The sequence below is a fragment of the Paracoccidioides brasiliensis genome, assembly GCF_000150735.1.
Source record: "Paracoccidioides brasiliensis Pb18 unplaced genomic scaffold supercont2.23, whole genome shotgun sequence".
NCBI lineage: Eukaryota > Fungi > Ascomycota > Eurotiomycetes > Onygenales > Ajellomycetaceae > Paracoccidioides > Paracoccidioides brasiliensis.
The window spans coordinates 49,999-68,498 of record NW_011371380.1 but is presented as its reverse complement, the minus strand read 5'-3'; the positions used below and the strand labels follow the sequence as shown (position 1 = coordinate 68,498).

General features: G+C 34.1%; 2 protein-coding genes across 2 annotated transcripts; both read left to right on the top strand.

Annotated features, from left to right (window-relative positions):
* Positions 1-6,611: 6,611 nt before the first annotated feature.
* Positions 6,612-6,823, top strand: PADG_08597 (uncharacterized protein; the record flags this gene model as incomplete). Its single annotated transcript, XM_010765605.1, has 2 exons — positions 6,612-6,617; positions 6,716-6,823. 2 exons carry the CDS (start codon positions 6,612-6,614, stop codon positions 6,821-6,823), a joined length of 114 nt encoding a protein of 37 aa, XP_010763907.1.
* Positions 6,824-12,754: 5,931 nt separating this feature from the next.
* PADG_08596 (uncharacterized protein) lies at positions 12,755-13,765 on the top strand (the record flags this gene model as incomplete). Its single annotated transcript, XM_010765604.1, has 1 exon — positions 12,755-13,765. The coding sequence occupies one exon, from the start codon at positions 12,755-12,757 to the stop codon at positions 13,763-13,765; it is 1,011 nt and encodes a 336-aa protein (XP_010763906.1).
* Between the last annotated feature and the right edge of the window lie 4,735 nt (positions 13,766-18,500).

Below are 18,500 nucleotides of genomic sequence, written 5' to 3'. Positions count from 1 at the left end.
AACTAAGTCAAGTTATAAGCTATAGCTTTATAAATAATTGTTAGGCTCAGCGCCCGACCGAGCCCGACCGAGGCCCGATGCCCGGTTAGACTCGACGTCGGATTAAGCTCGGCGCCTGATAAGGCCAAATATTCTCACGTGATCAAATGACCATGCGGGTGGTTATAACCCAGGCAGGCCCCAGCACCTCTTTCATCTCATCAAGCTTAGTATTTTGTTATATAGCAGTTAGCAATGCAGAGAGTTTCCTTCTTATGCAGCTTGCATTCACTCCCTAACATAATACTAAGCTTTATTCTATCTCTTCTACTCAGAATTGAGTAGAACCTGCTCAGCAAGAATTCAACAGCACAACATACAACAGCAACTCATCCCATCCTCTCTAGTCACCAGAGAGATCCAGACCAGGATGGCCACCCCAGACTTCCAGCCCTCTGAAAAGATCAAGAGGAACTGATGATATGTTCTAACTAGGCCAACTGATCAATCACAGGTCTCATTTGAAGAATTCAGACAGATGATTCATTCAGACAAGAACCATGTCTACAAAGAGTTAGCAGCAATTTTTGACAGCATCTTTGATGATGAAAAAACATTGAGAGATACAGTCACATGTCTGAGAATGAAACAAAACAATATCACTGACCAGACTATTGTCAAACAAAGTTAGATTGATGAGCTAATTGCTGAATGTGATGAACTTAGTCACATTCTGATCTACATGACAGTCAGCAATCAAGCAGCAAGTTGAGAGGTCATTCTCTCTGAGACTACTCAGAGGTCTGTCAAGATTGATGACTCAAAACACCTCACTGACAGCAAGAAGTCAAAATTTGAACACTGGCTCTCTTAGATGAAGAACAAGCTCTAGAAGAATGCTAACCACTACTCTATTGAACACATGAGAATTGCATACATTGAAAACTGAACTGATGAGGATGTGGCACATCACATTGAACTCTGTATGAAAGAGAATCACTCTGAGCAATATCAAACTGCAGAAGAGATATTTGAGCATCTCAAATCAATATATGAGAATGCTAATAAGCTGCAAAATGTCAAAAGTGATTATCACAAGCTAATTATGTGCAATGAGGACAATTATCATGAATTTGTCACAAAATTCTTACATCTGGCAAATGAGGTTAAGATTGTCAAAGAGAACTATAAAACAGACTTCAATGACAAGCTGTTCTTTGATCTTCAGAGGACAGTGACAGTAGTTAATGCAATCATTAATACATATGCTGAGTTTCAGAAGATCTGTACTCAGGCAGCTCACATCCTCTAGACAATCAATGCCACTCAGAAGTCAAAGAGCTTGTGGGAAAATGAATCTAATATCTTCAAGCAAAACATCTCACAGATTTCTGACAGTCAAACTTTTCACAGCATCTCAGCCACAAAATCCTCTATCATAAAGAAAGTCTTGAGTGCTTGTTCAGATATTCAGTGCTACTACTGCAAGAAGAAAGATCACATTGCCAGAAACTGCTCTGCAAAGCAGAAGTCTTAACAGATGATCACTGAGCTCACAGAGAATGACACTTCTGAGTCTTCAGCAGATTCAGAAAAAAAGTGAATCTGAGAGAAAACTTCATCTCAGATAGTTCAATAGTCTGTGAGAGGTTTGAGATGAAGGACTTGATTGAGAGAAAGAGCTTTAATGTCTCAATTAAGTTAGCTCACAATGAAATTGCTACTTCTACAAATTCTCTCACTGATACTGAAGCAAATGATGTGAATTTTATTGATACTCAATATGCTATAGAATTGACAAGATTCTTCAATAGAAAGTTTCAGAAACTCTCATTCAAATGCTGCATAAAGAAATACAATGATGTCTTTGATGAGGTGATAGACTGCACATTGACTCTAAACCTCTAAGTGAATGGCTGGAGATTCTGAAATGTTCCTCTGCTGATGACAGACCTAGGCTAGTACTCTGTCATCCTGGGATGAAAGTGATTGACAGCACAGGATATATGACTTGATGTTAAAAATCAACATCTGATTTGACTGAGTGAACAGTCTATCTCTGAACAGATGGTGGAGCTGATGCTGAAGATAGTGCTCTGATCAATACTGAAGCATTCAGATCTTAAGTCTGAGCATTAGACAGATGTGAAATGAAGAGAAATCAAACTGAACAAGAAGATCAGACAGAAGCATCAGACTCAGCTCTGCAGATTAAAAAGAACCAGCTCATTCATGACATCTAAGACAAGACAGAGACTGATCTGGAAGAAGACAGCATCACAGATGATGAATATGAACTTCATTGAGATTGCTTCTTTTCACAGTTATATGAAGAACAAAAACTCAACAGTCTTCATAATCAGTCTATATGAAATTGATAAACAGCTTGAGGAGAAGTGGAGTTTAGTGAGAGCTGAGGTGGAGTCTGATGAGAAGCTGATCAGCAACTTATCAGAATGATTGAAAGATCAAAAGAACTGTTTCTCAAAGAAAGCATCAGATGAATTACCTCCCCTACAGAAGAATGTTGATTTTAAGATAGAGCTTCAGTCTAACACTGATCTCATTCAGAACATTGAACATGCACCTCTATATAAGATGAATCTGGAGAAACTAGAAGCAGTGAAGACCTATCTTGAAACCAACCTAGCAAAGAACTTTGTCATTTCAAGTTCAGCTCTCTACACCTTCTCAATTCTGATTGCTCATAGTGGGAAGAAGCTATGATTCTGTGTTGACTTTTGCAAGCTGAATGCTATAATCAAATGAGATTAGTATCTCTTGCCTCTAATAGATGAGCTGATGGACTGACTCAACAGAGCAAAATACTTTACAAAGCTGAACATTCAGCAGAGGTTTTATTGCATCTGAATGAACTCTAAGTTGAAGGATCTGACCATCATTAGAACCCACTACAGAATCTATAAATACCAGATGATTCTCTTCAGCCTTACAAATGCCTCTGCCTGCTTTCAATGATTTGTCAACAGTATCTTCTTTGACTATTTGGATAAGTTCATGACAGCATTCATGGATGACCTTCTAATCTACAGCAGGACTCTTGAAGAACACAAGTAGCAAGTGAATCTAATACTGAACTGATTAAAGACAGCAGACTTGCAAGCTAGCATCTGGAAATGTGAGTTTGCTGTTCAGAGAACAAGATATCTGAGGTTTATCATTATCACAGAGAGAATCAAGACAGTCTCTGAGAAGACTGCTGTCATCACAAAGTGGCAGATTTCAATTGCAGTAAAAGATGTTCAATCATTTCTAGAATTTGACAACTTCTATCAGTGATTTATAAGGAACTATAGCTGAATTGCAAAATCACTATACCAGTTGACAAAGAAGACAATTTCATTCATGTGGACATCAGAATGTCAATCAGTCTTTGAGAAACTGAAGAAGCAGCTGATGGAGGCTCCAACTCTACATTACTTTGACTCTGGATGTGAAACCCACATTGAGACTGATGCCTCAGATGAAGTGATGACTGAGATACTGAGTCAAAGATTAAATGATAATCTTTGACATTCTGTGATCTTCTACTTCAAGTCAATGAATGATGCAGAGCTCAACTATGAGATTCATGATAAGAAAATGCTTGCAGTCATCTGAGCATTGCAGAAGTGATGAGCTAAGCTTGAGAGACTACAACAGAAAGAATGATTCAAAGTTCTCACTGATCATCATGCACTGGAATACTTCATGACAATCAAGAAGCTGAATGCATGTCAGACTCACTGAGCAGAATTTCTATTTCATTTCTATTTTGAGATTAAGTATTGACCAGGTAAGGTCAATCTGCTAGCAGACACACTGAGCAGATCTGAGCAAATTAAGAAGCAACAGAACAGTCATATGCAGATTCTTCTAGAATCAGAGACTCTTGACTCTCAGATCACTTTCTCTATGAATATTGCTAGCATCAACTTCTCAGAGAAAGAGAACATTGCTGAACACATAGTGTCTTTAAACAAGACAGTCACCTCAATTGAGCCTCTGCAGCAGCAAGTAGGAGAGAAGAATAGCCCCTATACAATAAAGAATAATATGTTGCTCTATCATGAAAGATTGATTGTGTCTGTTCAGAAAGAAACTCTTATAGCTGCTCTGCTAAAGAAAATTCATGATCAGATCTTAACAGCACATTCAGAGAGATAGAAGACTCTGGCTCTGATTCACCCTCACTATTAATGAACCACCTGGTGGGCAGATGTCTTATGCTATGTTCAGAACTATCATACATGCTGAGTTAGTAAGATCTCAAGGGACAAAGCCTCTGACCTGCTAAAGCTGCTATCAATATCAAAACAGACATGGCAGCATATTGCAATGAACTTCATGAATGTGTCAAAGAGCAAAAGTGACTGTGATGCCATTCTAGTTATAGTCTGTCAGTTAAGCAAGAAGGCAATTTCAGTTCCTACTATCTGTGAAGTTACAGCCTGTGAGCTGGCTTGATTATTCATCTGATTCTACTATTTCTATAATGGGGCACCAGACTCGATTGTCTCTGACCACAGCCCTCAGTTCATATCAAACTTCTGAGATGAGTTCACAGAAATTCTAGACATAAAGTTGAAACTCTCAACAGTACATCACACACAGACAGATGGGCAGACAGAGGCAACAAATCAGTATATTGTCACACATCTTCACTCATATGTTAATTACTATCAAAATAACTAAAATGAGTGATTACTCATTATAAATCATGCTTCTGCAGCCATCTCAAACATCTTCACTGAAATCTCTCTCTTTCTAGCTGCAAATGAATATGAGTCATGAACATCATTTGACTGAAGGTCTCTGTCAAGGGAATTAAGGACAAAGAAGAGAACAAATTGAAGAGCTGCTCAAAACTTTGTTAAACAGATGAAAGAAATCTGAAAGTGAGCAGACAAGAGCATGAAGACAGCACAGAAACAGATGAAGAGGCAGATTGACAGACATCACTGAGAATCTGACTTCACAGTGAGAGATTTTGTCTATTTGACATTGAAATCATACAGAATTGATCAATCAAGCTGTAAGCTGACAGCACAGAACACAGACCTCTTCAGAATTCTAGAGAGAGTGAGTAACATCTATAGACTGAACCTTCTCACAATCATGAAAATTTATTCAATCTTCTCTTCAGACAAGCTGCACAAAGATTCAAGAGATTCTCTATCAGAGCAGATTGTCAAACCATCAGATTCAATTGAGATAGATGAAGAAAATGAATGAGAAGTGAAGCATATATTAGTCAGTTGAATAAATCAAGACAAACTGCAATATCAAGTTCACTGAAAGAAATTTGATGAGGACTCATCTTGATACTCAGCTTATAACTTCAAAGAATCACCACACATCATACATGACTTTCATGAAGTTAATTCTACAAAAGTTGAACTCTCAAGATGACTAAATAAGTGGCTGAAGGCATGGGAGACAGACAGCTATCTGAAGAATGAGGTTGATGATGACCTACCAGCATGAGGACATGTCTGTCCCTAGACTGAGGGGTGATGTTAGGCTCAGTGCCCGACTGAGCCTGACTGAGACCTGGTGCCTGGTTAGACTTAATGTTAAATTAAGCTCAGTGTCTGATTAGGTCAAATATTCTCACATGATCAAACAATCATGCAGGTGGTTATAACCCAAGCAGGCCTCAGCACCTCTTTCATCTCATCAAGCTTAGTATTTTGTTATATAGCAGTTAGCAACACAGAGAGTTTTCTTCTTATGCAGCTCACACTCACTTCCTAACAAGTAGTATCTTATCTTTATCAATAAATATAGCTTTCTCTTTTTAAATTATGCTATTGATAACTATTTATAAATCTTCTTTAAAAAATATATTTGAAAAGTAAAATCTATATCAATTAATATCACTAAGAAGTTTTAAAAAAATAAAAGTTTATCTATCAGCTTTTAAAGTTATTTTCTGTTGTGTTTTCTCATATCATAAGCTTAATGATCTTATCTCTCTATTTTCTATCATGATATTATTTAGAATCTTTATATTTATATTTAAAGTTTTAATTTTAATAGATTTTTTAATAATTTCTAATTTTAATCTTTTTGATTTAAAAAATAATTATTTTTAAATTAATTTTTTTTAATCTTTAATTTATTTAAAATATCTACTAGTATATTCTAATATTTAGATTGATATTGAATTAGAAATCAAAATTATAAAAGAAACTTAGCTCAGTATATTTATCTGATATTGAGATTTTTAATAGTTATAAAATACTCAAATACTCAATGATTTATTAGAATTTTAAATTTTTCTTCATTTCAAAATTCTTTTAATTTAGTTTATGATACTATGATAAAGCTCTTACTATTGCTAATATCTTTTTATTAAGAATCTCATAGTTTCTCTCTGTACTGCTTATGAATGACAAGTAGAATCTTATAAAATATCACTGTTCATTCTCATATAATTAAGACAGAATATCAATTATAATATTATTTAATATTTCAGTCTTCATACAGATATTTTGATTCAAATTATAATGAGAAAGTACTAAAGCATCAGATAGAGCTTTCTTTATTCAATCAAAGATATTTTGATAAATTATATTTTATTCAAAAAATTGATTTTTTTAAGTTAGCTAAAATAGTAACTTTATAATATGATTGTATTTCTTTATGAAGTATCTATTATTAGGGAGTGAATGCAAGCTGCATAAGAAGGAAACTCTCTGCATTGCTAACTGCTATATAACGAAATACTAAGCTTGATGGGATGAAAGGGGGGCCCGGCGCCTGGTTAGACTCGACCCGGCGCCCGGCTGGCTCAGCGTCTGACGAGCCCGACCGCCGGTTAGACTCGACGTCGGATTAAGCTCGGTGCCCGATTAGGCCTAATCCACATTACGTGACCACGCGACCATGCAGGTGGTTATAATCCACCCCAGCACCCCCTTTTCTTAGAGGACCGTTATCAACCTTGTTGCATTGTGTGACTCTAAGCGAGCTAGCTACTACTAATAAATTGTTGGAGCCTAGGCTTCCTATTATGGACTAGCGCACCGCACAATAGTATATAGCATCTCTGAGATAGGTTACCAATACAACCACTTCAGATGTTCAATAGATTATGGCTCAGATAGCTTGTTTTTCTTTTTGAAGAGCCTTTCACACTACTTCCACACTCTATTTCTTCTTCTTCTTTAATCTGGGGTATAAAACATCTCATGGGGACTGCATCACTGAATTGCAACAAGAATCTAATGAAAAGTGATTATTTTGAAAGCTTTGATTGCAGGAAAAAGATTGAAATAAGAGGAGATAAACAGATGTCTTCAAGAACATAAGCTGCAGGATCATTGAACACCTCTGCAAGTAACAACATGAATAGAGACAAACATGAATATGATACATCTATCTCTGAATCTAAGGGAGAAACTGATCAAAGAGATGAAATAAATATGAATGAAAGCAATATGAATATAAGGTGAATGATGATAAAATATATGAAAAGACAAAATAGACAGATAAAAAGACTCATATAAAGACTAGAGAAAAACTCAGATTTCTTATTAAATACTACTAAGAATCTCATTAAAGATAAAGTTGATGAATTTTACAAAGATGCAAAGATCAAATTAAAAGAAAAGCATGTAGTCATTCTCACTGAAGTCAACTATCTGAAATGAAAGAGCTCTATTCTTGCAGATGCTCATTTGATTCAGATAAAAAATGCTCTCAACAAATAATAAAAAGTATCTTCTATCACAGTTTCTCTAAAAATTGAGCTTTGAAATAAGAAAAATGAACTTCTTTATATAAGAATCTTTTAATCTTTGAATGCAATTATATGCAATTTTCTAGAATCATTAAATGAAGATTTCTATCTAGTAGCAATTATATGAAAGAATCTTATTCAGCACTATACTATATATTATGCAGAAGAATATCTTTAAATCATTAAGAAGTTAAAAGACTTATAGCTTAAAAGCAATAGTTTTCACATCTATCTTATAATTTTTTGAGATCTAAAGGTAAAACTTATATCTCTAGGTGAAAATTGAGCTAAGAATATCTATCATGATCTATTCATACTAGGACTGAGAGACTAGCAATAGAAATTTGTTAGAATGAAGTTGAATGATTTCTATGCCATCAAACAGAGCTCTATTCAGAATCTGAATCTTGATGAATTGATGAATTAGTTGACTACTTGTGTCACTATCACTACAACTCATCTCAACTCATCTACTGTGAATGCTGTCACTGAATAATTCAATGAATGTCAATATCACTACTGTGAGAATACAGAGCATATGATCAAACACTGCTAGTTTAAGAACTCAAATCTCACAAATACTGAATGACAAAAGCATAATAAGAAGCACATTGAAATATTAAAAAATAAAAATAAAAATAAGACTAAGAATAGAGATAAGAGCAAAGATAGAAATACAGAGAATCTACTTGTAAGTCAGTTAAATCAAGCATTCTTTACAATAACTTCTTCAAATATTGAAGAACTTTTGAGAAGTCAGTCAGATTATGAGTGAAATAAGAAAAGAATTTGATGGATACAGCAATTGGAAGACAAGATAGATTGACAGAGATGATGGATGAATATGATTGATTTGAGTAAGACAGTAGCTTGTCTGTATAATAGCTAGTCTGTACAATAGCTAGTTCAAGAAAAGATGTTAAAGTCTAAACTTTCTATTATTGACTAGCACATCACAAAGTAATATATAGCATCTCTGAGATAGACTATCAATATAATCATTTCAGATATCCAACAATAAATATATAGATGTATGTGATTTCAGATAGCTAGGGAATTCTCTAACACTCTCTCATGCTATGATGAGTCTGAGCTCTACCTTATTCTTTACCTGCTGAATGCTCTCAAATCTGCAATAAAAATTAAATACAGAAATCAAATGCTAGTTTTTCTATTAGAAAAAACTCTATTATATTTTTATACTGTAACTTTATAAAGAAAATATACAATTATTCTTTTAATCTATATTCTTATTACATCTTCTTAGAGGCTGTAAAACTGTATAAAATCAATCATTCTTATCAATAAGATCAGATCTCTGTCAATTCTATTTTCTCTACAAATTCGTTATAAGCCGGCTTTGATAGCTCTGCTCATTGAAGCAAAGAATAGATAGATTATCTTTACTTATATATATATCTTGAGAAATGACAATGTCTTTTAATCTCTTATTCACATCTTTGTCTAGAATCTGCAGCCATTTTTATTATATCTACTGAGTTTAGTTGACTTAGCTTTTAATGCCACTATGCCATAGTATATTTCAAAGTCTTGATGTTACTCTTGAGCAGCTTCATTATAAAATCATCATCTGATTGCAAGATATATGCAAGTTCAAAATTGCCATTTAGCATTGCAAAACAGATCAAATCTCTTAATGCTGGTGATTTCTCCACCACATAGACATTCTTTTCATTCAAATGTGCTTTGAAGCCTGTCATTCTATCATAAAATATCATCAAGATTGAATGATTATTGCTGTACATCAATTGTTTGAAAGTATAATCTTTGTGTACAAGTTTTTTAAGGCTCATTAGATTGACCTCTAGCTTCAGAACATAACAGATGTTATTCAGTTCAGTACTTGATTTCTCAGTTGAGATGCACACCCTCTTTACATCTGCTACTAGCACTGTAGATCTATCTGTCATCTTCAATATGACATTCATTTTCTGAGGTATAACCTCAATGATATTCTTTTGAGATGTGATGTGAGCTTCTGATTCAGAGTTTAGAATTCAGATATTCTTTATTACTTTATTACTAAAATAAATCATCTCTTTTGCAAAGAATACTTACTTCACAACATTATGAACTGAAGTATTGTTGTCTTTATTTTTATTCTTGTTCTTATAATTATTCTTCTCTTTATAATATACAAAGTGTTTTTTTAAATATTTTGTTTAATAGTCAGCTTTAAAATGCTCTATCTTCTGATAGTGATAGCACATCTTTTTCATATTATCACTATTCTACTTGGCCTTCGTATCTTTGTCTTTGTCTTTAGTCCTCAAATCTCTATTCTTACCCTTATTCTTTTTCTATGAATCTTGAGTATTATTTGTGAGATTTCTTGTATTTGTCAAAGCAGTATTCTGTTCAGTGGCTGGTAGATACAATAGAATATCTCAACATAGTCCCATGAAGTCTGTCTCTATATCACAGGCGTTGACATCTTTTTTGACGTGGTTCATCCTATCTCTGATGAATGATGCTCATCCAGCACTGACACCAGTTAGCAAGCAGTCAAAAAGAATAAAATCTTCAATCTTATACCTCAAACAAGTATATTCAGTCTGAATGATGATCAAACATTCTATAAAAGCTCTATCTGAGTCTTTCATCTTAACTGTTAAGCTAATCAGTTTCTCAAAAAGATAGATGTGACAGACTGTAGACCTCTCTGAGAAATTCTCTTCTATGATTGTTTATAAAATATATACTGACAACTAATGATCTGAGAATATCATAAAATGAGATTTTGCTTGCAGAGAGATGATTTGAGAATATCATAAAATGAGATTTTGCTTGCAGAGAGATTGAAGACAATATATGATTATAGAGCTATATATTTCTTTCAGGTTAAAAATATTGCATATTCATACTAGCATTATTCTCCAAGGCAGATTACTTCTTATTGAAGATATTATTGATTTTAGATTGCTTAGCAGTCAGTATCATCTCTTCTCTTCACATTGAATAGTTTATGAAATCAGTCAAAATAACAGATTTCTTGATATGCTTCATTTGATCTTTAAATTCAGTAAAAATTTTTATTATGATAGTAGTTTTGCCTTTTCTCTGTAGATAGTTTGTAAGATTTTCACTCATTTTATTACTGCTAGTATTGATAGTGAGTGCCTCTCTGCTAGCTCTCATCATTTCAACTTCTTACTGAAGTTTTGCAATTTCTAATCTTATTAGAGTTTCTTCACTAACTTCTGACACCTGGTTACTAGAGTCAACTGTATTTTCTGACATTTCATCAACCAGGTCTTCATATATGTTAATAGACTTAGCTGATTTCTTCAGAATTGTCTTGTCTATTTCAAATACTTCAGAGGCACTTCTATAGACTGTAATAGATATAAGCAGCAAATTTGCAGGCTCTAAAGTTCTATTCTCCAGAGTTTTATTCTCAGATACTCAATTTTATCTTCTTTTTGATATGTATTCTTCTGTCAAATCTGATGTTCTATCTGAATGTAGATTGATCATCAATGTTGTCTAATTATTGTTTATATTTTTCCTCACATTGTTTGTAGCTGTTTGTTCATAGCTGTTCATTTGCAGCTATTCATTTACAGCTTCTCCTCACATTGTTCACAGCAAAAAACCTCTAATTCAAGAGTTTTATAACCTTTTAGAGGACTATTGTTAACCTTGTTGCATTGTGTAACCTCTAAGCATGCTAGCTACTACTAATAAATACATAGATGCATATGATCTCAGATAGCTGGGGAATTCTCTAACATCTTTCATCTCATCAAGCTTTGTATTTCATTATATAGTAGTTAGCAATGCAGAGAGTTTTCTTCTTATGCTGCTTGCATTCACTCCCTAATATAACTAAGATCTATTAAGTTTGTGAAAGAATTAGTTAGATCTTAATTCTATAAAATATCTTATAAATATATATTTAGTTTTAACTTGTCTCCATTCTCAGCTATGCTTTGCTAGTTCTAATCTTTAGTTTGTAGTATACAGAGATTAGATGCAGAGATCTTACACTATGTGTTCTTTGTTTTCTACAGCTATCTTTTCTGCTGTGTCTAGATAAACTTTGATGAGAGTAGTATAAGAAGATATTTGATGTAATGAAAAGAAAATCAAAATTAGTAAAGTTTTCAATGAGCTTAGATATGTCTTTTCTTAACAATGACTTGATAAAACTTTTTAAAAACTATCTGAATTGTTTTGATCTAATTAATCTCTTTGTCATTCAATTTTCATACTCTTTAGATCAAGTATTATAGATTGATGATGAAAATTATTGATGAATATTTACTTTTCAAAGAAAAATATATTTTCAATAATTAATCATTTACATCTTGTTTGAATAGTATAAAAATTGAAAGACTGATCAATTTCAGTAAGAGCTTTTAAATGAGAATATTCTTAAATCAAAATTTTAAAAATTTACTAAGTTTTGAAAAAAGCTTTAAATAAGTATCTCAATATCTCAAAGAGTGATATATAAGAAAGAGATCATATCATGTTCGTATCTAATATATACAGGATAACAGACATTTATCAAAAATTTGATAATTAAAAGATATTAAAAAAGTTATATTTAAAAATGAAAAAATTATAATAAAACTTAAATAATATTATAGAGATAAAAATATTAATGTTAGAGTTATCAGAAAAAGTAATAAATAAATTTTCTACTATATAATCAAATTGTATTTAATGAATCTTACTACATTTGTTGATAAATTAATTTAATATCCTGAATAAAATAATATTTCAAGTTGAAATAGCAGTTTATATTGAGGTGGGTCCAACCAGTGGTTGATTTCATAATCAACCAACTAGGGCGCAGTTAGTCTCACTCTGCCCACTGTATAGCCACAATTGACTCCAGATCACATGCTCACGTGTGCATGTGACAGGTATTTCTCTCTCTCTCCCCTTCTGTAAGTAGTTAGTCAACAGTCCGTTACTCACAGTCTCAGACTTCACCTCCTATAGGATACCTCTAGCCTGCCTCCTTTTAACCATGTAGCCTAATAAATCATACCTGCAATGATCTCTCCTCGCAGCCCTGATACTCTTTTACCGGCTCCGGACCAGCAACTGGGTGGCAATATACGACCCTCCGCTCTATCTGACAGACCAAATGATAGGGGCGCTCATATATATCAGGACGACCTTCAATCTCTAGAATCCCACCAGCTCCCTTTTCGTCCCTTCTTTACGCTAGTCCAGGACGTTCACTCGTCGGAATATTACCATCCCACTGTCCACTACATATTTTCTGACGATGACACTGACCTAATAACAGAGGCTGCTCTACGGGTTTTGGAATCCGGCCAGGGAAACAACTCTCTACGAGCCTCGAGCAATGCACTTCTGTGGCGACGGAATGGAGAAGACTGTGATGAAGATGAAGACATAGAGGCCGACAATACGAAGGCGTCCTCCCTACCCCCCCAAATTCCCGGGGTACAGGAACACTACATCGTCCTTGATGTGCAACGCTCCCACTCCGAAAGTAACGCTCATCCTACCCCAGAAGCTACAGCTACAAATACTGAAGACATATCAAATTTTGCACCAACTACTGTTGCGGAAGAACCAAAACCAAATCTGGCAACATCCCAACCCATCAATAATGCGTTACAACACCTCTATCCATTCAATATAACCTCTGCACACAGCCTAAGTTCGTCCTGGCAAGTCCTTAACATACGGCTTTGCCCTGCGCCCACCTTCGATTCCTCCTCAAATAGCCCTATTTCCTCCAAGGGCACCGCTATTGGAACCTCCACCACCACCACCACCACACCAACACCAACAACATCTGCGAACCACTCTTCTTCGTCGATGGGTGGCTTGATGCTGGAGATTGAAGGCACATCGGGCGTAACCTTTAACACATCGAGTAGTCGATCTCCACGGACCCAGCAGAGTTTGGAGGAGATGATAGAGCAGTTTGAGAAACGGATGGATGAGTTGAGGCTGATTACCGAGGCTGGAGCCGTGAAGGGTGGAAAGGCTGCTGAAGCTACGGCTGAGGAGGTGGAAACAGGGTAGTTGTTTAAGAGCTACGGCTCAGATGTTTCCTGGGCTAGGATGTCTAGGGCAAAGTGCATCTGCATCCCCATCTACGTCTACGCTTAAATTTCCTGTTTTGGATGCTTCCTACCCGTGTGGGCCGATTTGAGTTGAATATCTAGCCCATTTTCTTCCCCTCCTCTTCTCTTGTATTGGCTCTGAAAGTATATGACGCTCTATGACGCGAAATATGGGCGGCTTATTTAAATAGGTTTAGAATAATGTAATCAATAAGTGAGTGAACCATATAAGTGAGTGAACCACTTCCTACCCTTCATACAATGAGAAATGCTCTGCATTAAAAATGTCAATCACACAAAGAAATAAAGTCTTTACTCAGGAAGGAAGATTTCTTTTAGTCATTCAAGCACTTAAAAATGATCAAATTTCAAGTGTATGAGGTGCAGCAAAGCTATATGAAGTCTCTTATGCAACTTTAACTTATCATATATATGATCATATAATATGTATTGACACTTTTTCAAAGAATTGAAAACTTAGTCTTATAGAGGAAGAATCTCTTGTTTAATGAATTCTGATCATGAATAAGTAAGATCAGTTTCTCTGAATTACAGCTGTATGAGAAATGATTAATCTTCTTTTTGTCAGTTAAGAATTCAATTTCTCACTCATAGTGAGTGAATGCTGAGTATGAAACTTTGTCAAGCATCATAATAAGCTGAAATTCAAGTTCTCACATAAATATGATTATTAGCAAACTCTATGTGAGAATTCTGTGATTATTTATGAGTAATTTAGACTTGTACAAAACATTATTACAAAGTATAAGATTCTGAAAGATGATATCTACAACTTTGATGATACAGAGTTTCAGATAAGTGTAATTGAAACTGTTAGAGTGATGACTGAATATAAAAAAGTTGAAAATCTCAAGTTTATACAGTATAAAGATCAGAAATAAATGACTGTTATTACTGAAGTCAATGCAACTGACTAAGTCTTGCATATAATGATTATTCTCAAAGAAAAAATGCATCAATTCTGCTGATATGAGATAGAAGGACTACTATATAACTGAGTGATTGAAGTCAGTAAGAATGACTAAATCACTAATCAGCTGAGCTTGTACTGACTGAAAGAAATGTTCAATAAGAAAACTCTACTCTATATAAAGAGCAAATATCAACTATTAATTCTAGACTGACACTGAAGTCATATCTCAGCTAGATTTGATCAATTTTGCACTAAAAATCAGATTATTATCCTTTATATGCTATCACATTTCTTTTATCTTCTTCAGTCATTGAATGTTGACTACTTCTCATCTCTGAAAACTGCATATAAACAGCAGATGAAAAATCAGATGCAGTTTGAAATCAATTATATTAACAAAAAGAAGTTTCTGAGTCTCTATTCTGCAGCTCAGATATAGACTCTGACTAAAAGCAACATCAAAAACAGCTTTAAAGCTGCTGAGCTGATTTCATATAATTTTAAGCAGATTCTCTCACAGCTTAATATTATAATGCATATCTCCACTTCTTCAGAGATCTTTCACAGCTTTCAAATCTTCTGAGTGACAGTCATATCACATAATGTATGTCAATTGAAGCAGCAGGCTGAGAAAGTTAAAGAATATATCAAGTACTGTACACAGAGCTCATTCAGTTCAATCAATTATGCTCTAAGTCAGCTGATCAAAAGATGTCAAATGATAATGCATAGTGCTGCTATTTTAACAGCTGAAAACAGAGAGTTAAGAGCTCAAAATATCAAATAAAAAAGAAAGTAAGAAAGAGATCATTCATATGTAGCTCAAGAGAGTACTTTGAGAATTGAAGAAGGTTTGAATCACATATAAAAAGTCAATAATGAGAGCAGAGAGTGATTGAAACTGCTGAGTTGCAATCACAAAAACATACAGCATGTGATGTTTTATCTCTATTATTATTTATAATATTCTTTCTCTATTCTTCTATCTCTTTCTATATTAATATTCACTCTCTATTTACCTCTTTTTAATTCACTCAGAGGTTTTAATCTTTTCTATATTTTCTATTCTATGCAATTACTCCTATCATATAGAGTGATTATAGTATGTATATATAGCAAAGCATTTACTCATCTTATTAGAAGAGAATCAGATATTATTTATTCTATCTATTTCCTCACTGGCTGCCCATGTCATTTAATCTGTTCATTGATTGTTCACTTGTGTTTGTATGTTGCAATTCTGTCAAAGGAACATTGAGCATCTGAGCCATGCTTTTTTTGCTGCACCATATCATTACAGAGAATAATCTGAGGATGGAATTAAATTGTAGATTCTTGCGGATAATTTTCTTCCTCTTACTTATATGCATCAAATTGATAGCATGTTCATGTCTTTTTAAAAGATTCAGAATCTGCTATATTAATCAAAATTCAAGATCTGCTAAATCAATCAAGGTTCAAGATTCACTAAATCAGTTACTTTATATCATAATCACTAGTTACTCTGGTTCATAATCACTAGTCCAATCACTCTAAAAAAAACATTAGCTGTGATACCATCCTCTGAGTCAGATCTCAATTGCCTTCAAATAACCATCTTAACCACCTCATAAAATGCCAAAGATAAATGCTCTCATTATTTAAACACTCTTATCATTTTGATGACTTCTGAATTTTCAATAAAATTAGAGGGTACTAGGTTAATCAGCAAGAAGCAAGGTGCTGATGAGAACATCTACCACAGCAGTTCTTATCAATGCATATAGATATTTACAGAAAAGTACATGGTAGCAATCACAGAAGTATAGAGAAACAAAAGCAGTTGATACATAGAATTACAACTGTTGATCATCTCATATAACTGTCTCAAGATAAAGAAGATGCTATTCACTGTCTCTGCAAGATGATACAATGAGGTGAGTGCAATAATGCAGGAAATCCCAATAGCAGAATGAACAATCATCTTTCATTGATAAATTAAGATGTTCAGAACAGAAGTCATTAAGCATGTTAGAGATCAGAGATCTATCACTTCTGTCTTTGTAGATTTTGATCACCCAGTTTCAGAAGATGATCACTATGATGAGAAAATGATACTGAACATCATGAAGAAGTTCAAAGAGCTCAATGTATAGTTGAGAGAGTGAGAAGACGGGCTGACAGACCTCAATATGCAGTTAAAGAAGTGAGAGAACTGAGTGATAAATCTGAAATCCTGTCTCTGTACTCATAAGTCTCTCCTCAATAAGTGAGAAAAGAAACTAATTACTTATGAGGTTCATTCAGAGTGTGTCAGCACTATCTGCTCATCTGTCATAAGGCTGGATTGGAGAGAAGTCAGTCAAGAAGTGTTGAGAGCAACAAGTTATCTGTGAGAGTTGATTTTGTACATCAGAGTCAACTCAGAGCATAATAGAACTGCCAGCATAAAGTGTTACACATATGATGTGGAGGACAATAGAATAAGGTGAGATAACTGACCTACTGCTGAGAAATATGATTAATTCACACTCTCAATGGCAAGCATCTGAGACAAAATCACTATCTCTTTATATGGTCAGAAGCTGCTGATAAGGCTCTGAGCAGCAGATCTCATACTTTACAACTCAGAGAAAGTAGACATAATCACTTTTATATCAAGATTAGAGTTCATAATAACTCTGAAAGAGAAGACAGTAATTCTTAGAGTGATTCTTCTATGTCTCAAGAAGAGAGCTCTGCAGTGACATAATAGACTATCATTTAAATGTCAGAATGAGATGGCAGTGTCACTTGCAATAACAGATGATGAGCTACAGAGCAAGTTTCAGCTTTCAGAAAAGAAGGTCTGGAACTAAGTGTAGAAATTGCAATTCTCAATTGACAAACATTTTTTGTGCGAGGGATTGAAGAGCAGTCTAGCAATGATCACTCTTCTCATCTTGATAGAACACATAGATGATTTTCACAGGCATATACATGATAATGAGCTGGCTGCTAGATATGTCTAGAGAGATCAACAATAGCAACTTCTTAAATATGAGTGAGTGAAATACTGAACTGAGAATAGACCTCCTACATTCCATTAGCACAACCATGTAAAGAATAAAAGAAAAGAAAAGAGAGGTAAAAAGAAAGAATTATGAACTTAATTATAATAACTAATAAAAAAAAACTCAAAATAACATGTTAAAATAAATAGAGAAAAACTATCTGAATCTCTTTTTTTGAACAGAGAAATTGTGATGTTTCATCTTAACTATTATCTGTGATGTTCTGTCTCTATTCTTTTATCACTTTTTATATTAGTATCAACTCTCTATTTACCTCTTTCTAATTCACTCAGAGGTCTCAATCTTTTCTATATTTTCTATTCTATGCAATCACTCCTATCATATAGAGTAGTTATAGTGTATATATATAGCAGAGCATCTGCTTATCTTATTAGAAGAGAATTATAAGAGATTGAACCTCTAGATTCACTCTGGCTGGCTGACTCAGTCAGCCTAGTCATCATTTGCACATGCGCACATGATTATGCTATGTGAGCTTGCTTAAGCTTGTATTCTCATCTCATTCTTTTCTTCTCTTTCTCAAGCAATTCATCCTTGTTATATAGAAGGACTAGTCTCTAGTTCTTAGAGCTTAACTCTTTACATTATAAATTGCTTCACTTCTTTTATTGATAGGTTACTGAGAGTCTTAATTCTATATCATGAAGCTTAGCAAATGTGCTGATATATGATAAACTATTAAAAGTATTAAATTCTGCATAAGAAAG